Genomic DNA, 22044 nt, shown 5'->3' on the forward strand with positions numbered 1-22044 from the left:
CTTCCCTCCGGCCATAGCCTGCAATCCGCCGGGCACCCTCAGCCGGGGCGGGAACTACACGCACTAAGATGGCGGAGGCACCACACAAGAGCAAACCACGACCCTACAGCCCGCTCTCTGGGGTCGTAAGCTTACTCCCATAGTTTCGTCCCGCCCCTGGAGCCTCTCTGGGGTCCGGACCTCCCCTTCCCTCGCTGACCGCAGCACGCTCCGCTCCTATCCTCCTTGAGGGCGGGGAACTGCTCCCCTTCGCTTTTCCAGCTGGTGTGGCCTGAGCCGGCTACCATCGTGACGAGAGGTTGGCTGTGGGGGGAGCTTGTGTGCGGCAATTCCCAAGATGGCGCCTGTCAGTGGCGCGGCTTTAGGTGGTTGCTGGGTTGTGCTATCCCGGTGCCGCGGGCTGGTTGTGGTCGCGTCTCGCTTCGCGGCCGCGGCTTATTCCTCCGCGCCTGCGGTGAGCGGTAAGGAAGGACAGCAGGGGGAAGGTGAGAGCAACCAGGCGTACGTTGTGGTGGCGGCAGGGGTGCAGCCGTATGGGGCTGGGGGCTCCGGGGTAGGAGGGTTCCGGGAGCGGGCGGCGAGCTCAGGCCTGTGGCCCTCCTTCCTTCCCGGCTACAGGCCGCTCTGATTAAGGCGTTTTGTTTGCAAATATTTGCAGGAGAGGGTTTATTTTATCTTTGAAGTCTTTTGTGATAAAGGTTATGAATTTTGGCAGTGCAAATGTTGTGAATAGTCTGAAGACAGAAGTAAGCAACTTGATGTTTGCTAGACACTGCTAGATTCAAAGGATCATAGAATCACAGACTGTTTTGGGCTGGAATGGACCTTGAAGATCATCCAGTTCCAACCCCCTGCTACAGGCAGGGACACCTTCCACTAGACCAGGTTGCTCAAAGCCCCATCCAGCCTGGCCTTGAACACTGCCAGGGATGGGGCAGCCACAGCTTCTTTGGGCAACCTGTGCCAGGGCCTCACCACCCTCATAGTGAAGAATTTTTTCCTAATATCTAATCTAAATCTCCCTTCTGCCAGGTTAAAGCTGTTTGCCCTTGTCCTGTTTCACACAGTCTTTTAAAAAAGGGCCTCTCCAAATTTTTTGCAACCCCCCTTTAGGCACTGGAAGCTGCTATGAGGTTTCCCCAGAGCCTTCTGTTTCCCAGGCTGGAAAGCTCCAGCTCTCTCAGCCTGTCACCATAGGGGAAGTGCTGTAGCCCTTGAAGCATCTTTGTGGCCTTCTCTGGAGTCACTCCAACAGGTCTTACGTTGGGGGCTTCAGAGGTGGACACTCAGGATTACGGTGGACCTGCAGCATATTGCCTGGTTTTAGGTATTGCAAATAAGAATTTCAGTTTGTTATGGGATGTGCACTCATGTTAAACATTTGATGTCATGCCTGGCCTCAGACTGGAGCTTCAGGAGGTTCTAAGGTCAAATGGAAACTTGCTTGCCAGGGTTGTAGCAACATTCTTCCCAAGGGTGGGTGGGCAGAAAGGATCTGTAAGTGATCTGTAAGAGATGTTTGATGTTGGAGGATGTGGCACTGCAGAAGTAAAATGTCTCCTGCCCTGAAATTGTAGGTGTTTGTAACAGAAATAATGAGATTGATATGATGAAGTGTGTCTGAAAGCATTGCAAAAACCAACAGATAAAGGGGTAAAAGAATGCTTGTGTATTACTTGTTGAAGAGCCCCATATGTATTCTTCAGTTTAGATTTGTATATAGGAAAAAGAGGAGAAACAGAACTGTATCTATAAAGTACTTAGACAAGGAAAACAAAATAACTGAAATTCACAAGCCTTTCAAAGGCTTATGTGGGGTAGGAGTGGAAGCCAAATTAATGGGGCAGAAAGAACCCAAACATCCACTTCCAAATCCCCTTCAGTGTTTTTTGCTGAATACATACTGTATTGTAATGTAGCAATAATTAAAAACCAAACAAATCCCAAGTTGAAACAGGATACTTGAAAATAATTATAATCAGATCCACCTTTGTTTGTCTGAGTATTATAAAGGCCACATTGTTTTGGTGTTGTTTGGGCTTTTTTTAGAAGGGAGATGTCTGAAAGTGTTTAAATTAGAGTATAATAGTTTGTATTGAAAATGTTTTTCTTTTTTTTCAGCTTTAGCAAGAAGAGGCAGGACACAACAGTTCATAAGATCAGTAAGCACTGAAACTGTTTGCACTTAATTGAGGTGTTTGAAAAAGTTTTCTAAGCTGTATGTCTTAACAGTTTGTATAGGAACCCCTTCTGCAGTCACAGCCTGGTGAAACAATCCACTGTGATTATCCCAGAGCCAGCACTTGGCTTCTTGAATGTCCCAGCTGTTTTCACTCCATGTTCTTATAAAGGCAAAACCATTAACAGTAACAAGCAAACAGTTAGTCTGTATTAACACTTTTTACTGCAAGTCTTAAAAGTAAGTTAAAGTTGCATTTAAAATAAAATCAGACATTTTAATGTTGGTTTTAGTTTGAGTTTACAGGATTTGTAGTGCTTGTTTTCTGGCATAGCTAAAACATCTTGTTTTGTGCATAAGTGAAATTGTTTTTTAAAAGTAGAATTAAAATTCACACCTGAATATTTAATCACTAGGAATTTTCTTATTTATTCCACATAAAAATTTCAAAAGTAGTGTATTAGGTATGATTTTTGAAAGCAAATAGTGAAAGTGGGCCTGGGACATACTAAATGTACTTCTTTCTAAGCATTTCTGAAATAAAATGCAGTTGAAGATTGGGAAAGACCTGCTGCCTAGGCTGTCTTTTAAAAATTTCTTTACAGATGAATACTAACCTTTGATGTAAAGGTGTCTTGAAATTTCTAGCTATGGAAATTTATTCCTGAAATAACTGGGGCATGTGTTGCTTCCGCTTTGTCTCAAAAAAAAGTGTCTCCCATCAGACTTTTATAATTTCCAATTTATTAGCATATACCTCCCAGAACTGAGAAGATGGCTGTTGATCAGGACTGGACCAGTGTTTATCCAACAGCAGCTGTGTTTAAACCTGCCTCTGTGCCTCTCCCAATTCGAATGGGTTACCCGGTGAAGAGAGGAGTACCTCCACCAAAAGAAGGCAACTTAGAACTTTTGAAGGTGAGACATATGTCATTGGTATGTGCTAACTTTTGTTATTATTCACTAAGACTGTGCTGCCTTGATTGGAATATTTGTATTGGATACTGTTTTCTTTTATTAAATAGGATAATACTCTTAATTTCTATAATAAATGGTAACAAATACAAGTGTAATTAATGAACCACATCAGGAAACTTATTTACGACTATCATGCCTGTACCTTTGTAATGGGGCTAACTTAAGTCTTTTGTTAAATTGGGCTGGAGAATAGTCTTCTTACCTGAATATTTTATTAAGGGTATTCTACTGCCTTAATGAAAGTTGAAAGTATAATCAGGTTTCAGTAATGCCCCTTTATTTATAAACAGACAAAGAGCTATTATTTTGGTAACTCTTAATATGTCTGTTTCAGATTCCCAATTTTTTGCATCTTACTCCTCCTGCAATTAAGAAACACTGTGCAGCTCTTAAAGGTGAGGTTTTGGTTTGTTGTTGGGTTTTTGTTTGTTTGTTTGTTTGTTATTTTTACTGTTTTTAAAAATCATCTCTCAGAATTTTAAGACCATGGAAAAGGTAACTATGTGCAATGAAATAGAAGGTGAGACATGGTCCCCCTCTGAAGCTGGTTATTTGTCAGGTTTTGGATAGTGTTGTATGCTTGCTTGTTGCTGTATAGAGTCCTACACCTGGAATGGAGTAACAGTACAAGCATGGGATGGGGGCAAACAGCTAGAAAGAAGCATTGTGGAAGAGCCTTGTGGGTATTTGAAAATTGAACATGAGTCAGTTGTGTGCCCTTGTGGCAAGGGAATCTAACTACATACTGGATTTTATTAACAAGAGTGTAGTCACCATATTCAGGAAAGTAATTCTTTTCCCTCTCGTGAGCATTGCATCCAGTTCTGAGATCCCCAGTACAAGAAGGATGTGGACCTGCTAGAGGAGGGCCACACAGATGACCAGAGGGGTGGAACATCTCTCCTGTGAAGAAAGGCTGAGAAAGCTGGGGTTGTTCAGCATGGAGAAGAGAAGGCTCTGGGGGAACCTTATTATTGCCTTTAAGTATATAAAGGGGACTTATAAGAAAGATGGGGAGAGGCTTTTTACCCAGTCCTGTGGTGACGGGGCAGAGGGCAATGATTTTAAGCTGGGAGAGAGTAGATATTTAGATTGGGCATAAGGAAGGCATTTTTTACAATGATGGTGTTGACATTGGAAGAGCTTACCTGGAGAAGCTGTGGGTGCCTCATCATTGGATCTATTCAAGGCCATGTTGGATGGCCTTGAGCAGCCTGATATAGTGAAAGATGTCCTTGCCTATGGCAGGGGGTTGGTCTTGGTGATCCTGAAGGTCCCTTCCAACCTGAATCATTCTGTGATTCTATTTGGCAATTGTGAGACTGCACCTGGAGTATTGTGTCCTATTTTGGGGAATTCAGTACAAAGAAAGACATTGAAATACTGGAGCAAGTTTAGCAGAGGCTCTGACATTATCTAAATGAATACAGTTTCTATAAATAGAACTTTTTAAAAGATGCATTGCAATAAATTTGCAAAATTCTCAAACAAGCCAACAGGTATTAGAGTGTTTTCTCTTTATTATGCAGATTTCTGCACTGAATGGCCAAGTGCTTTGGACAGTGATGAGAAATGTGAACAGCATTTTCCTATTGAAATTGAAACAACAGATTATGTGTCTTCAGGGACATCTATTCGTAATCCCAAAGCAAGAGTGGTGACTTTAAGAGTAAGTAGTATTTTTGGTAAAAAGCCTAACAGCCTTTTTTTTTTCCCCAAAACCTTAGTGCAAGTATGATGTGTTGTAAGGAAATGAGGGAAATGATTTACTGAATGTCTGAATAAAAAACAGTGGATTTCCTTAAGCATGTTAGAACTGAGGTTGTAAGATTATGGATGTGTGTTTATAAGTGAAGACTAAGCTCTCATATATAAACAAAATATTGTAGCTTCTGAAGAATCTTTATAGAAGGGTCTGTAAGTGCCTTTGTACTCAATGTCTTGCTTAGACTCTTTCATTCCTAATTTATAGACTCTAGAAGTGCACAGGTATTGAAAAATGGGTCATATGAATGTGGTACTATTAGTATGTATTGAGTTGGCAAGCCTCCAGGCATCAGCGTGTATGCAGTAGGAGAGGCAGCCTTCTAATCATAGGATCATGGGATACTTGAGGCTGGAAGGGAGCTCAGGAGTTTTCCAGTCTGACCTTCTGCTCAAAGTAAGGTAGGTGTAAGATCAAACCAGGTTACCTGGGACTTCATCTGGCTGCATCTTGAAAACTTGCAGGGTTGGAGGTGGCACAGCCTCTCTGGACAAGCTGTTCCAGTGCTTGCCTGCCCTCATGGTAGTAAAGATAGGATTGTGCTGCATAGTTAAACATGTTTTCAAGATGAGATTTGAGCCTATCTTAAGAGCAGCAGCAGTGTGGTCAGTGATAGTTGTGTTCTTACTCTTGTCAGTATGTAAGTTAAAATACTGCATGATACCATATGCTCATAACACTAGAGCTTGCAGTAAGAAGACTGTAGCAACTCAGACAGAGACCCCGTCCCAAACTGGCTGTTCAGGTCTCTGGATGCAGGGAGTGCCAGAGCCTGCTGCTGCCGGGGAAGGGAGGACAGCATTCCACCTGCGTGAGGTGTGAGCAGGTAGAAGATCTGCTTAGCCTGGTTTGCAAAACTTAAGGAGGAGGTTGAGACGCTGAGGACCATCAGGGAGTGTGAAAGGGAGATCGACTGGTGGAGCAACTCCCTGGCGTGCCAGTTGGAACGGTTCCAGGGAGATAGCCCCCAAAAGGGGAAGAACCCCCTGCCTTCTCACACAGAGGGGGATAGCCCGAGACACCCCCTGCCCTGTAGCTGTTGCGCAGAGGTAGGGGACCAAAAAGACAACGAGGGCTGGAAGCGAGTCCCAGTTCGGCGTCGTGGGAAACCCTCCCCCCTTCCTGCCCTGCTTCCCCAGGTGTCCCTCCGTAATAGGTTTGAGGCCCTGGATCTTGAAGGAGAGGTAGGTGAGAATGTGGTGCAAGGCCAGCCTACAAGGCCACATAGGAAAAGGCGGTCGACTTTGCACCTCTGGACTGCCTCTGATAAGAAAGAAAGAAGGGTCATTGTAGTAGGGATTCCCTTCTGAGAGGAACAGAGGGCCCGATATGCAGAGTTTACCCTCATCATAGGGAAGTTTGTAGTCTGCCTGGAGCCTGGATCAGGGGTATCACTAGGGCACTCCCCAACCTGGTGCACCTGACAGACTACTACCCACTGCTGGTCTTCCAGACAGGTGAGGGGGAAGCTGCTTCCCGCAGTCTGAGGGGGATGAAGAAAGACTACAGGGCCTTGGGGCGGATGGTGAAAGAGTCTGGGGCTCATGATCTTCTCCTCACTCCTTCCATCTTCCACTGATGATGTGGGATGGAATGGGAAAATTCAGTCCATAAACGATTGGCTTCGAGACTGGTGCTACAGGCAGGGCTTTGGATTCTTTGATAACGGCTGGTTTTATAGGGCACCAGTCTGGACAATGACAAGTGGGAAAGGTTTATCTCACAGAGGCAAAAGGATGCTGGGGCACGAATTATCAGGGCTCATTTGGAGAGCTTTAAACTAGATTTGAAGGGGGATGGGGTTGTAGCTGGGCTTGCCCCAGTGGGGCAGCACTCCAGAATTGATGAAGACTGGGAGGCCTCCTATAATCCTAGGGTGAAATCGGTGTGCTCAGCTCGCTCACTGGAATGTGTGTACACCAATGTGCGCAGCATGGGAAATAAGCAGGGGGAGTTAGAAACCTGTGTTAAGTCAGGAGATTATGATCTGGTGGCAATTACAGAGACGTGGTGGGGCAGCTCACATGACTGGAATATAGTCATGGAGGGCTACGTCCTTTTCAGGAAAGACAGGCCAGCCAGGCGGGGTGGTGGGGTTGTTCTTTATGTACGGGAGCAACTACAATGCACCGAGTTCTGTCCAGGGACAGATGATGAGCGAGTTGAGAGTCTGTGGGTGAGAATTAAGGGGCAGGCTGGCAGGGGCGATACTGTTGTGGGTGTCTGTTACAGACCACCAGATCAGGGTGAGGAAGTTGACGAGGCCTTCTACAGGCAGCTGAGAGCGGCATCACAGTCACAGGCCGTGGTCGTCGTGGGGGATTTTAACTTCCCTGATGTTTGCTGGAAGGACCACTCGGCAACCCAGCCGCAGTCCAGGAGGTTCCTCCAGTGTATGGATGATAACTTCCTCCTGCAAATGGTGGATGAGCCAACCAGGAGAGGAGCGCTGCTGGATCTCATCCTCACTAACAAGGAGGATCTGGTCGAAGCAGTAAGGGTTGAGGGCTGCCTTGGTTGCAGCGACCACGAGATGGTGGAGTTCAGGATCTTGTGTGGTAGGACCAGCAGAATAGCAAGTAGAATTGCAACCCTGGACTTTAGCAGGGCAAACTTTGGCCTTTTCAAGCAATTGCTAGGGGAAATCCCATGGGCAAGGCTGTTTGAAGGTAAAGGGGCCCAAGATAATTGGTTGGCATTCAAGGATTGCTTTTTCCGAGCTCAAGATCAGAGCATCCTGACACGTAGAAAGTCAAGGAAGAGGGCCAGGAGACCTGCATGGCTAAATAGGGAATTGCTGGGTATGCTCAAGTGGAAGAGGAGAGTTTACAGGTCATGGAAGGAGGGGCTGGCCACTTGGGAGGAATATAAGGCTGCTGCTAGAGGATGTAGGAAGGCAGCTAGGATGACTAAGGCCTCCTTAGAATTAAACCTGGCGAGAAGGGTCAAGGACAGCAAAAAGAGCTTTTTCAAATACATGGCAGATAAAACTAACACCAGAGGCAATGTAGGCCCACTGATGAACGGGATGGGTGCCCTGGTGACAGAAGATACAGAGATGGCAGAGTTACTGAATGCCTTCTTTGTCTCTGTCTACTCTGCTGCAGGCAGTCCTGAAGAGCCCTGTACCCCGGAGACCTTAGACGAAGTCAGGTCAATGGAGTGGTTTGCCTTAGTCGATGAGGAATGGGTTAGAGACCAGTTGAGCAATCTGGACATCCATAAATCCATGGGTCCAGATGGGATGCACCCGCGGGTGCTGAGGGAACTGGTGGAAGTCATTGCTAGACCACTCTCCATCATCTTTACCAAGTCTTGGGAAACGGGAGAGGTGCCTGAGGACTGGAGGAAAGCAAATGTCACTCCAGTCTTCAAAAAGGGCAAGAAGGAGGACCCGGGTAACTATAGACCGGCCAGCCTCACCTCCGTCCCTGGGAAAGTGATGGAACACCTTATCCTTGGTGCCATCTTAAGGCATATCAAGGGTAAAAGGGTTATGAGGGGCAGTCAACATGGCTTCACCAGGGGGAAATCATGTTTGACCAATCTCTTAGCCTTTTATGAGGAAATAACATGGTGGATGGATGATGGCAGAGCAGTGGATGTGGTCCACCTTGACTTCAGCAAAGCATTTAACACAGTCTCCCACAGCATCCTCACAGTTAAATTGAGGAAGTGTGGTCTGGATGATCAGGTAGTGAGGTGGACTGCAAACTGGCTGAAGGAGAGAAGCCAGAGTTGTAGTCTATGGGGCGGAGTCCGTTGGAGGCCTGTAACTAGTGGAGTGCCTCAAGGGTCAGTACTGGGACCAGTATTATTTAATATTATTCATCAGCGATTTAGATGAGGGAATTGAGTGTACTATCAGCAAGTTTGCTGATGACACTAAGCTGGGAGGAGTGGCTGACACGCCAGAAGGCTGTGCTGCCATCCAGCGAGACCTGGACAGGCTGGAGAGTTGGGCAGGGAATAACTTGATGAAATATAACAAGGGAAAGTGTAGAGTCCTGCATCTGGGCAGGAACAACCCCAGGTTCCAGTATAGGTTGGGGAACGACCTGTTAGAGAGCAGTGCAGGGGAGAGAGACCTGGGGGTCCTAGTGGACGACAGGATGACCACGAGTCAACACTGTGCCCTTGTGGCCAAGAAGGCCAATGGCATCCTGGGGTGTATTAGAAGGGGGGTGGTTAGTAGGTCGAGAGAGGTCCTCCTTCCCCTCTACTCTGCCCTGGTGAGACCGCATCTGGAATATTGTGTCCAGTTCTGGGCCCCTCAGTTCAAGAAGGACAGGGACCTGCTGGAGAGAGTCCAGCGCAGGGCAACTAAGATGATTAAGGGAGTGGAGCATCTCCCTTATGAGGAAAGACTGAGGGAGCTGGGTCTCTATAGTTTGGAGAAGAGGAGACTGAGGGGTGGCCTTATTAGTGTCTATAAATATATAAAGGGAGAGTGTTATGAGGATGGAGCCAGGCTCTACTCAGTGCCAAACAATGATAGGACAAGGGGTAATGGGTACAAACTGGAACACAAGAGGTTCCACTTAAACTTGAGAAGAAACTTCTTCTCCGTGAGGGTGACAGAACACTGGAACAGGCTGCCCAGGGAGGTTGTGGAGTCTCCTTCCCTGGAGACATTCAAAACTCACCTGGACACATTCCTGTGTAACATTATCTAGGTGTTCCTGCTCTGGCAGGGGGATTGGACTAGATCTTTCGAGGTCCCTTCCAATCTCTAGCATACTATGTAACTGTGTGTGTATGAGCTGTAGTAGTTCATTTTGTCTGTAGGAGTCTCTGCTTTCCCTTTATGTTGTGACACCTTTGGGGCTGAAATTTAGTATAGTCTGTCATTGACTTAAATAGACATTTCACACCACTGTTAGCAATAACTTCACCATCCCCTTGTAGTCATTGCATACCAGAGTTTAGCCTTTCTGGGTTTGTCTCCTAATTCCGATCTATGGTCCAAGAGCAAGGTTCCACAAATTTGTATGCAAATTAGTAAGAGACTACTATTAGGTCTTCATGTTTTTAATATTCCTCAGCAACTCTTACTTAATTGAAACTCACATTTCCAATTCCATGTATATTTAGACTGTTAAAGTCCTCAGCCTTCTTATTTACTACTATGTAAGCAGATAGTTAAAACCAGCTTGTTTTACTTGTCATAGTCATTATTGCACACAGAAACTAGTGTCAGACTAACTTAGTGAGTTTGTTGTGGTTTTGTGTGGGTTTTTTTGGTTTGTTTTGAAGGGGGGAGGATGTTTTTTAAATAATAATAGTCCTTTGTTGTTTATCTTGTGTTTGTGGGTTTCCTGCTATTGGAACAGAAGACAAGCCTTTCACATTATTGTTTGATCAGCATTATATTGTCATCTGTGTGCATCTTTGCATACTTCTAATTAACTCCCAGTAATTGTTTTGAGGTTTCTGATTTGATGTCTATTGAATTGGTGTCTTTCTCTTTTGGATGCTTGTAATAAAGATCTTTGGTATATCTTAGTATTAACTTTACTGATTTGTATTTGGGAGAAAAAAGCAATTAAGGATTTATTTTTTCTGTGTGAAGTACATGTAAATATGCAATACAGCTACAGACTGAACTGACAGCTCTTTTTTTTTGCTCTGAAAAAAAGAAGTTTGAGTAGAAATATTCTCCCTCAGCCACTCTTGACATTTGGATGAAAAGAAATTTATTGTTTGAATATTCATATTATACTTGCCTTGTGTTAATACTTTGGATGTGATGCAATCAGAAGAAATTTTGCAAATGCGTATTTAATTGTTCTTGATCAAACATGTGTCTAACTATCTCAAAATATTTTCCGGGTGCAAAGATTGGATTTATTCAGTAATTAAAGGTGTTTTCTCTTGTGCTTGAAGGTTAAACTTTCAAACTTGAATTTGGATGACCATGCAAAGAAGAAGCTTGTTAAACTTGTAGGAGAGCGGTACTGTAAGGATACAGATACCCTCACAATTACAACAGACAGGTACGGTTACAAGAAGGAAAGAACATGCCTGTAGTCACAGTATAGAAGGGGCTGGGTGTTTTTTCAGCAAAAGGTTTTGATTACTAATTTAAAAAAAAAACACTGTTTTTACAGGACTGTGTCTTAGCCCAACAAAATTTACTGGTGATCACGTTTTGACTTACAGCTACATTGACGGAAACTTTTCATCTTAAAATGTTGGCTAGGTCTGTTCTGAACTGTATTTCATAGCTGTTTTCACCAGTCATGCTCCTTCATTCAGATCTGGGGGAAGAAAATAAATCTTTTTTTAGGGGAGTTCAGGCTCCCTTATGTTGGATTCCACTTTGGCACAGAGGGCAAACAGGTTTTTAATGTTTCCTGAAGATTGTAAACTCTTGCATGTTGTACACTTTCCTGCTGACTTGCAGATACCTGTTCTTCTTTGTTCTTAATACTCATGCCTTCATTATGTTATTCTTGTTTATGTATAATTCAGAAATGCATGTGAATCAAACACAAACTTCCTAAGCTTCCTACATTGAAACTCAGAAATTTTAATGTTAACATTTCATTCAAAAGTATGCTACAGTGGCTTGATTTCAGAAAGACTAGCTTTGTTTTTGAACTTTCAGGTGTCCACTAAGAAGACAGAACTATGATTATGGCATACACCTCCTCACAGTTTTGTACCATGAATCCTGGGTAAGCAATTGTGAATAACTCTTGCTCTCTAATGCGCATGCATGCTCTCTCATCCGTTATAAAAAGTTCCATGACTGTGTGCAGCTTCAAGTAAGTTATCTTAGATTTTTTTTCCTCTTCCACCTCACTTTTCTTCAGATTTAGCCAAGCTAAGTTGCTTATGTTTGAATCTCAATTCCCCAGTCAGCTTAGGGTACATTATTTTTTAACTTCGCAAATGCTATCCTGTTTGTATGCATAGTTTGCCTATTTTCAGAAGGTCTCTAATTTTTGACCTTAGTATGAGATTCTTTCCCAATACTTTGTTCTCACAACGAGTCTAAAACTGACCCTGAGCCTAACAGCAAATGCCTTAATTCTCAGGATTCCTAAATATACCCAGCATGTTGGGCTGCCTATACACAATATTCAAATATAAATTAAGTGTATCCAGAGAAATGGTGTACTCTGTGATTATCATGTCATCTATGCATTTTCAGCAGTGACAGTTTTAGAGGATGAAAACAAGTCTATTCCAAAGAAGCAGAGGGGGGTGTATTACCAGCTTTAAAGCTATGAAAGCTAACAGCACAGTATCTACATTTTGCCCGATTCCAAACTCTTATCTGTTAATTAGAATTTGTCATGGGCTTTTCCTAAGCTGCAGTAATCGTGGCTGTAACTTGGAAGTATTCTGCTTCTTAAATGCTCTTCCCTCAAGCTGGAAGAAGTAAGGAAGGGCTGCTTTTCTGAGCTCCCTTTTGCTCAGAAATGGGACATCCTCCCACACTTCTGTTATTCTTAGGATCTCATTACATCTGAGTTAGTGTCCTAAAAAATACATAAAATTCTTGTAACTCTTTAGGTAAATATTTTTGTCAAGGCAAGTGTAATGTAAACTTTTCTATAATCATTCCAGATATGATGTGTTTGGAATTTTTTCCAGTAGTTTTTGTTAAATGGTTATGCATGTGAAATATCCATTGTAAATGTTAGATATTACTTCAGTTCATTGATAGTTTACTGCAGTTCTTTGGTCCTCTAAATATAATAAGATATCTTTAGACCACAGATCTTTTTCTTACAGTGAGTTCTTCAGATTTGTCTCCTGTATTTTTGTGGTTAATCGTGGTGGTTATAAGTATTGCCTTCCACAATTTTACAGCCATTTTTAACAGAAGACAGGATAGCAGTCCAAAATGAAAGTACTGTTGAAACCCCATAGTTATATTTTGGATAAATTGACTTTGCTTAAATGTAATGCTTTATTAGTCACATTAGATATTTATATGTAATATTTATATAATAATACTTCATTAGTCACACACAGAGATAGAGAGTGAAAGCCTTCATCATCTGTATATTTCCACAGAAGTATTCTTTTAACTAAGTTTTAGATGACTAGCTACTAAAATTAACTCTTCCTGTTTCCAGTTGTTCTATAGTATTTTAATTAAATCTCCGTATTTAGCATTTTTGTGAATTTTAGCGTTCTTGATTTTGATTTTTGCAGTGATAACATAAAAAAAAAACATAAGGAGAATGAGCTATATTTCTGTTTCACTGGAAGTTGCCTTGAAGGATACATTTTGTAATTGTAGAATGCATCAAATTAAATTCAGGTTGTACTAACATCTTAAAAGCTATATTTACTTGAGATTTCAAGTGCTTTGTTCGCATGGATATTTTTCTCCCAAACAGCATTACATTGCATTACAAATTTTAAATTAATGCCAGATCAGTTTCCAGTATTAAGCAATGACAAGAGAGCTATACATTGCTTGCTTTATTAATTCCAGATGAACACCACATCTGTCCTTTGCTCTGGCATTACTTAGTGATGGAAGACATGGCTATGTGATATTGCTGTGTGCATGTTCAATGTGTATTGAATATGCACAAGTCTCTTGCCCTTTTGTCACCTTTCAACTTCCATGTTAATATTTGATGAGTTCATTGATCACTTGTAATTGTCTTTGATTTCAATGAAAACTTAATGGTCTCCTGAGACATGATTTTTTAATTTTGTCTGACATGTTTTGTGTTGTGTGGTTTTTATTTGCTTGTTTGGTCTGTTTTTCCCATGATCAGTGGCAATGCCTTGTAATAACTTGCTGAAAGATAGTCTGATACATGTTGTAAGCCATAAGCAAGCAATGTATGGTTTATTTTAATTTGTGCAAACTTTAATGCTGGAGGGGGATGGATGGGAAGTGGCCTTCCGTGTAGTCAGTAACATCAATACTTTTGACACAACTGATTGCAAGATTTGATAACTTTCCCAGCAGAGTAATGCCACATTGTTTTAATGCATGTGCATGATGGAATTCAAGAAAAAGATGAGGGCGGTGTTCCATTCTTGCTAAGTGAAAGAAAAGCTGACTGCATGTAAATTTTGTCCTCAGTCCTGAAAAGTTTGCCTGTTTCTCTTACATGTGGCATAACTCTATGATCTATCTTAATAATGGATTACTAAATTTTGTGAACCAGTGAAGATGTGAATATATAAAAGAAAAAACTGTATGCAGTTATAAATCAGGAAGTGTAGTTTCAAGTGTAATTATATTTTAATTGCTAGTGATGTATAATTTTATTAGTTACAAACTGGAGCATCCAAGTAGTTCAGGAATCTGTTGCATCCTGTTTTCAGATTATTAATCAAATATTTGTGTTCTATTTGGGTTTAGAATGTGTTCAGTAGATAATCTGACTTGTGCAATATGGTAAGGATTGAGTTTACCTTCTTTGGACTTTTTCTGTGATTCCTTTCAAATTATCCTTTAGGATTGTGCCTGGATTTATTTAATCAATGAATACTAGGTAGATTGTTAAACAGCAACTTAAGCTCTTGTATTTCGCCAGTCTTTAAACCATGGTGCTTCTTGAATGCTGTAGCATCTTCTAAACCTGAATGTATTTTTAAGTGGTGTTTAAAAAGTAAGAGTTTGCTGCCCTCAAGTGGTTAAAAAGATCATGAACTGATTTCTTCAGACTCCTCAGATTAATAGTTTATCGCTAAAAAGTAAAAGTCCTGTTACAAGTTGAAAGCAGAAAGGAGAAACAAGTGGAGCAGGAAGTTAATTTCCCAGGAAGGAAAATCATTTACACTGCTTATAAAAGGGATAGAAGTTGCAAGCTGTTCTCCAGTGTGTTTCTTGAAGTAAAAAGTCTAATCTAACATACCAAGAATAACCATGGAGTAGTGCTGTACACACTTCTGAACTCTTGCTTTTTCCAGTAATGTGGTTACGGGAGTCTGGTAAAAAAGAATCAAGATTTAAAAACAGTAAAAAAGAAGGAATATAGAAGTAGGGATATGTAGAAAATGGCTGCTGAATGTGTACAGTTAATAGCCAAAGGGTGTTCTGGGTACATCTCTTTGCATTGTGTTTAAATTGTAGGAGTTAATAGTGCTTGAAATGAAATGACAGGGAAGTTGAAGTAGACCTGAAGAATGGACAGAGTGGCACTAGAGACTTGAGTAGAATTTATCTGTGAACCCCAAAGCTGTGCAGTTAGAATGAATTTGGGGGAACTGTCCCACATTTCTTTTGCATTCCTTTCTAAGTAGAGCATTCAACTGCAAGGCACTGCTGGGGTGGGGAGTCTGTGTATGCATGCAGCTCAATGAATATTTTTGCATATCCATTGGTGATAAGCCCAAAATACATTATGTAGCTTCTCTCTAGACCAGTCAGCACTTAAATTGTGTTGTCTTTTTTTCATCTACAGTCGTTTTAAACCATTACGAGTAAGCACATTTCTTTTTTCACTTCAGGTTGTGTCAGGAGAACTTTGTAACAGTAGAATTTTGCAGTTTTCCCCACAGCATTTTACCTTGTAATTCAGACTAAATTATGTGAAAGGGTACAAGTCCACTTCTGAAACCTAAGCAGGTCTCTGGCTACTTAGGTTTCAAAAGTATACTTTATGTTCTGAACACCCATGATGTTGTGACACATTGGTTAGGATAGGGGGTGGAAGGAGAAAATATGAAGTCTTGCTGAAGCAATTCTCCCTGGGCAGCAGAAAATTCAAGGCTCATTGAATGAAAATGAGGGCTGTAGCCAAGTGATCAGAGCATGTACCTGGGATAGAAAGATGTAGAGCTCTGGGCACCTTTTAGTATAACTGAAGACTGCTTAGTGTAAATCTCCTGACTTTGAGATCTTAGAATAATGAAGCATGTGATATAATTATGCCCTTCCTACAATAGCGTTCTTTCTCAGCATGTCATTATATATGGTTTAAATAACAAACTGAAGCTGAAGTAAGGGTGGTCTGGAAATGTTGTAATATATACTTTGTTTTGAAGTATGTATTAAATTTCGTTTTGCACTCACCAATGCTCAAAAACTGACAACCCAAGGCTTCATCACTAATGCGAGTCAGAAGAGATAAAGCTAAGTGGCACAGTAGATGTTAAATTTAATAAATATTCTCTGGTGATCTGAATTCAAACGTATAAAATCAAAGGGAAAAGTTTTGCTGACAGGGAATCTGCATTGTAGTGAAAAAAGGTTAAACTTTTTTTTTATATGGTTGCCTGGAACCACAAAGGATAAAACAGTGAAGGAAAAGGTTGATTTCAAAATTGTCTTTGTAGAATTTCAGACTATAGTAGGTTTTGTGCAGTACCTTGTGTTCAAGCCCATATTTCTAGTTGCTTGAGAAGACACCTTTTTGAAGCATAAATACAGTTTTTTACAGGTGTTTAATTTTCAGTCTAAATGTCAGAGTGAAACGAAGTCTTATCAGGCGTAACAAAACACTCCATAAGATCAGAATCTTACAGCCTGAGTTAGAGAAATACCTTACAAATGACTCTGTCAGAAGCCTGGATTTTCTAGAAAGTACATGCAGCCACTTCGACCAGAGAAGTGGGGTGCTGTCCTTAATTTATAAAAAGGTAATCTAGATGATGTTGACCTCTGAGGACACTTAAATTAGTGACAGAACTAGAGATTAAGCCTGTGGCTATCATTAAGTGCGACAGCATCTCTTTCTTCAATATTTTTTGAGGCAAAGCTCTTTCTTCTCTGCCTGTTCTCCTTTCTGTTTTGCATTTGTACCTTACTGGAATGTTTAGTCTTCACAGTATTTCTTGTGACACCCTGATGCTCTAGAGGATCTATCTACCCTGTGCTGTTGCTGTGTTTATTCCAGGCTCTATAGAGTTTGAAATCTGACTTGCAACTTAAAGGACTTTGCCTCTCCTGAAGAAAAAAAAAACGAAACAAAACAGCAAAACAAACACTGAAATACTTGGTCTTGCTAAACATAAACAGCATTAATTTTTTAAGTGGTCAAACCATTGACAAGGAAATTGACTTATGAGTCATGTTTTTAATTGCCTTGAAGATTTTTGTGTGCCACTTACAAATTCTAGTTAAAATACGTTTTTCCCCAAAGAAACAGCAGAGGACTGATTTATACTGTGTCAGCACTTCAGATTAAACATTATAAAGGCTTGTAAACCTTACAAAATAACTGTCTTAAACTGTAGCATAAAAGGGTTTATTTGAAACGAATCCTTACGTGGTTTATGACGTTAAAAAAAAATTCTATTTGCACTTGGAAGTGTAAAAAAGAAAAAAAAAATCTTCCGTGCCTCTTTAGTAACAGGTTTAGTTTCTTTGACTATATATGAAAAGTTTTCTGGTGATTTTGTTGGGTTTTTTTTTCCCACCTCCTCAGATCTTACTGAAAGTTTTGATACGAGAAACAGTTGAAATTATCAGCTTAGTGTATCTTCAGCCAGGTCGGTTAATACTTTCTGAGATTGTGTCTTACATGTGGTAGAATGAAACAATCATTTTAAGTGAATTCATTGAAGAAAAATACTTTATTGATTTCTAACCTCATTCAGTAAGTGGGGTTTCTAGAAAAATGTCACACAATGGCACACTTGTACTCCCTTTTTCACAGACACATTCTCATTTGTAAGACACTTTGTGCAGTGTTCAGTAGCATTTTAAATTTGCAGGGGGCAAATAACAAAACTGAGTGATGAAGACTCATTTTTGAAGTTTCTTCCATTGTCTCATTATTTTTCTTCATAATACTTTAAATAATGTCTACAACACTTGTAACATTTCCCCTATTCAGTTCATAGGTGCTTGTCTACCTACAGTGCTTTCTCAAATGAATATATAGTTCCAGATTTATTTTTTTTCTTGCAGTAAATCTGGTTGGAAAGGTATTTAAGTTTTGCTCAATAACAGTCAGTTTGCATATATCTGGTTTCTGTTCAGTTTCCTGTTTGTGATGTATGTCTGGACTTGTGTACAGTAGGATAACTTTTCATTTTGAGGCATGGCCACCAACATTGCAGCAATGGATACTAGCTTTTTGTAGCAGGGCAGAGGAATGGATTTTGAAATCTCCCCCTACTGTCAAATCCCTTCCTGCCTCATTTTCCCCAGAAGTCAGCTTTTATTTTAAGATCAGTTTTGACACGCCATTCCACTGGGACGGATTCCAAGAAAGAAATACTGAAGAGATTCTTTGACCTCCTTTAAAACCTTACTCTGTATCACTCAAAAGAGAGAGGGAAATCTTAATCTGTTTATCAGCATGCATCTCCAAAATCCTGTAAGTTAATGTGTACAGAGAAGGATTTTCCTGAAGAGATAAACGTAGTGTCGAAACTGTAATTAGTTTCTATCTCTACTATAACTTAAAGGTGTTTAAAAGTCTCACAGTGATCTTTTGTTTGAACTTCATCATGAGTTTGGTCCAGAGAGTGACCAGGAGCAACACCCATATTCCCTTACTTTTGAGAAACCCTATCCCTATGAGAGAAGTTTTTGCTTTAAAATCCTTTTGGAGTTTAGGAAGAAAATGTTGTGGATAGCCATTATGTACATAAACAAGGGATATGTAAACCAGGATGATGTAGTTAATTTAAAACTGTCTAAATCTCCACACTGAATTGCAGTATTTTTCAAAAGTACAAGGGATACTCTGCTATACCTACTTGTTCCACTACTGTTTCAGCAATACAGGCGGTCCTTTATTTTTTCCCTCTCTAAATATTGAATGAGGTTCTTTCACTTCTGTGTTGTATTATGTCCAGGCTTTAATGTCAGTCATATGAGCCTTTTAGCAGTGTTAATCACTGTTTCTGACTAAACATTTGGACTTGGAGATTTAAAAGACAAGCGATTCCGTTTACCAGGTGCAGTATGCAGCATTTGTTAAAGTATTTTTAAATTCACATAGAGACACCCAAGCACACAGGTGTGTATGAAAAAAATTAACCCTGGGTCTCAATTAAAGGTTATTAAATATTGTGGTTTGACTGCAGCATCCTTGTTACTAGTAGACAGAGTATTTTAAATGAAAAACAACCCCCAAACCCACTCCCATAAAACCAAAGCAAAAAGAAACCCATCCCTCTCATGATTGCCAGGTCTCTTTGGACTCTGCATAGCCTAGCTGAAAATTTACTTCAGAGCCCTTTCTGGCAGGGGATTTTAAAAAATAAAATCCATCTATCCATATGATATAAATGATTACTCCAGGACACACGTAATTTTTATTTAGATATGATTTCTACAACTGTAAGAAAAACGTGAGCACCAGAGCTATTTCAAATTGTGATTCTTATATAGTTGAAATAAGGATACTCTGTTTACACCAGTAAAGTACTAAATAGTTATAAATATGCAAATAAATATACAGTCTACGTTATATAAAAATACAGATATATCTACAAAGCATATTTATTTACTAAAGTACAGTAAAAATTAAACACACAAAATTTATGAAGAGCAGCTGCAGAAGCCAAGTATTTACAGGAAGTGGGTTGATGTGTTCTGTGTTCATCTTCTCAGAGAATCATAGAATCAGCTCAGTTGGAAAAGAGCTTTAAGATCATCAAGTCCAACTGTTCCTCCAGCAGCGCCAAGTCCACCACTAAACTATGTCACTAAGGGCCTCATATATATGGTTTTTGAACACTTTCAGGAATGGTGATACCACCACTCCCCTGGGCAGCCTGTTCCAATGCCTGAGCACCCTTTCAGTGAAGAAATTGTTCCTGTTATCCAGTCTAAACCTCCCCTGGTGCAGCTTGAGGCTGTCACTTCTTATCCTATCACTCCTTACTTGGGAAAAGAGACCAACCCCCAACTTGCTCCATCCGCCTTTCAAGTATTTGTAGAGAGCAATAAGGTCCCCCCTTGAGTCTTCCCTTACCCAGATTAAATAACCCCAGTATCCAGTCTACTATTACTGATCAGATAAAAATTAGCGCCTTGCAGACAGAGCTTCTTTCGAGGAGCAGTTTGTTTTGCAGGAAGAGGAAATAGATTGATTGGTGGTGCTTTTCCAGACGAGTCACAATTAAAACATTTCCCAAACAATGAAGGATTGCTGTCCCTCATCATTGGTTACTCGATATGAGCTGTCTTGAGTTGCATCTTCTAGCCAGCGTAAATGTATGAAAATGATATGCTAGGAACGTAATAGCTAGGTGGCTACTTCCAAAGCTTGAGCATTTAGGGTAATTTAAAATTATTACTTTTAGATGATTTGTTGTTATTCATCATGTCTAGTCTATAAGTTTTTTTTCCTATTCTGACTCATCTAGTTATGTTTGCCAGATACATAAAGAACTTGCTAAGTGGGAGGAAAGAAACTAATTCTGCACAGAAAATGTATGGCATACAGGCACCTTTTGAACTTTGAGGCTTCAGTTACAAGCCTCTGTACTTCAGAGGGGAAATATGTTCCATGACGAACGTAATTTTTAAAGTGAACTGGTATAGAGATAAGTTTCCTCCAATTATTGTAGCTTTGTTTCAGTCTTGAATAGTTTTTAAGACAATGTATATTTTCTTTCAGAAAACCGAGACATGGGAGAGTGAGAAGGCTGAGGAAGACATGGAAGAGTATATTTGGGAAAATAGCCGCTCTCAGAAAAATGCCTTGGATACCCTACTTCGAATAAAAGCCTCAGAGAATGTCAGTAGTGTAACTAAGGAAGAGCTTCTTGCATCAGAAGTGGTTAAAAATTACAGAAACTCTGTAATTGCACTTAAAAATGAAGGTGAAACAGAAAATAACATGTCTCAGTATAAGGAATCTGTGAAGAAACTATTGAATATACAAGCATTACCATGAGAGACTCTGCAGGGGTACACCTGATTGTTACGGAGGTATTAAACTACTAGGTTAATATTTCAGTATGATATGGTTATGTATTTATCCAGAGCCTTAATCAAAAATACGAAACTTTATGAAAAGTTAACTTCAATAGTAATCAGGTTTTTCTTTACCACTGGACTTTCTTGTAAACATAATTGTCTTGTCCATGAATTCTGTTCTTTGAATAAAGTATGTTTTGAGTCTTATTGGTGACTTGAAGATTCTATTCTGTGCTTTCTTAGTTTTGGAGATCCTGGTTCAGACCGCAGCTTAATCACATACTGACTTCTCACACAACTACTTCTGGCATATAACTTAGAGCAACATGTCAAAACCAATGAAATTACTTGGGTTCCTAGTTCATTAATTTAGAGTCTGAAAGTTAAGAACTCTAAATTTTCTAAAGGCTTTTCAAATGTCAGTCATTTTTCTCTCTGTTCTCCCTGTCTGTAAAATGAAGATAATACTGCCTAAGTAGCTTAACTCTTGGAGAGGTGTTGAAGCACACTGAACAGTGTGAGGTTCTCTTGGTTGTCATTGTAAAGGCCAAGAAATACCCTAAGTAAAAATACCTGTCTCTAAAATGATGGAAAAAATTAAGGTAGTATATGGGATGGTTGTGGGAAGGTGAACTAGCAGTTATAGTCAGGATGCCAGAGTACATAGGAAAGGAAGACTGATGAGTGTTGCTGAAACTGATAGCTGGTGATTAGTGAGGCAAGTATATATATCCTAAACATGGAATGGACTGAGTCTTGGTACCCTGAGGCCTGATGAGTTGTCTTTTCAATGTTGCCAGGCTCTTCAAGAGAAAACATATTTGTAGCATCCAGCTTACTGCTGTGAAGCAGACGTAAGTAACTCTACTCTTGTTTTTTATTGTACCTTCCTGGTTTACTAGGATTTCAGCTTAAGAGAGAAATTCTTCGTTTTCTGGTACGGGCAGAAGGAGGTTTTATTCATCAGACTTGAAGATTCTGCATACCTATAAAAGAAAGCATGTGTGGCCTTGCCAGCAACAGAGGAAAAAGTGTTAAGAATACTGAAAATTGAAGGGAACTGATTTCTGCAGTGTTCTGTGTTGCTCAACTCACTGCTAGGGTTTCTCATTGTTTTGTGTTTACGTGCAGCTAGAGTGTATTTATTCCCATTTCCAAAGCATTGTCTCTTTTGGAAATACTCTTAGGTAGAGATTGTTTTCATATGGCAGGAGACTGAGTTACTGCAACTTTTTACTCCTGAGAATTTGCATGAGCTCTAGCTAAGACTGAAAATGATTGTTATGTAACCCCAATTTCACACTTACCAAC

At 40.5% G+C, this 22044-nt stretch overlaps 1 protein-coding gene across 1 annotated transcript; it reads left to right on the forward strand.

The window, feature by feature from the left end:
• The first annotated feature begins 322 nt into the window (after positions 1-322).
• Positions 323-20940, forward strand: MRPS35 (mitochondrial ribosomal protein S35). Its single transcript, XM_061476319.1, has 8 exons — positions 323-485; positions 2122-2162; positions 2930-3097; positions 3492-3552; positions 4687-4826; positions 10809-10918; positions 11533-11602; positions 20432-20940. Exons 1-8 carry the CDS (start codon positions 338-340, stop codon positions 20708-20710), a joined length of 1017 nt encoding a protein of 338 aa, XP_061332303.1. The 5' UTR covers positions 323-337; the 3' UTR covers positions 20711-20940.
• Positions 20941-22044: the final 1104 nt, after the last annotated feature.

This window comes from Pezoporus flaviventris, unplaced genomic scaffold (assembly GCF_033815535.1).
Source record: "Pezoporus flaviventris isolate CSIRO_AGI_PZ_B2104156 unplaced genomic scaffold, CSIRO_AGI_Pfla_v1 ptg000096l, whole genome shotgun sequence".
NCBI lineage: Eukaryota > Metazoa > Chordata > Aves > Psittaciformes > Psittacidae > Pezoporus > Pezoporus flaviventris.

Excerpts from the sequence above, each read along its gene's own strand:
- MRPS35 (XM_061476319.1), top strand. The coding sequence starts at position 338 with ATGGCGCCTGTCAGTGGCGCGGCTTTAGGTGGTTGCTGGGTTGTGCTA. Across the intron at positions 2,163-2,929 it reads CACAACAGTTCATAAGATCA|CATATACCTCCCAGAACTGA; the intron begins GTAAGCACTGAA and ends CCAATTTATTAG. Across the intron at positions 10,919-11,532 it reads CTCACAATTACAACAGACAG|GTGTCCACTAAGAAGACAGA; the intron begins GTACGGTTACAA and ends TTGAACTTTCAG.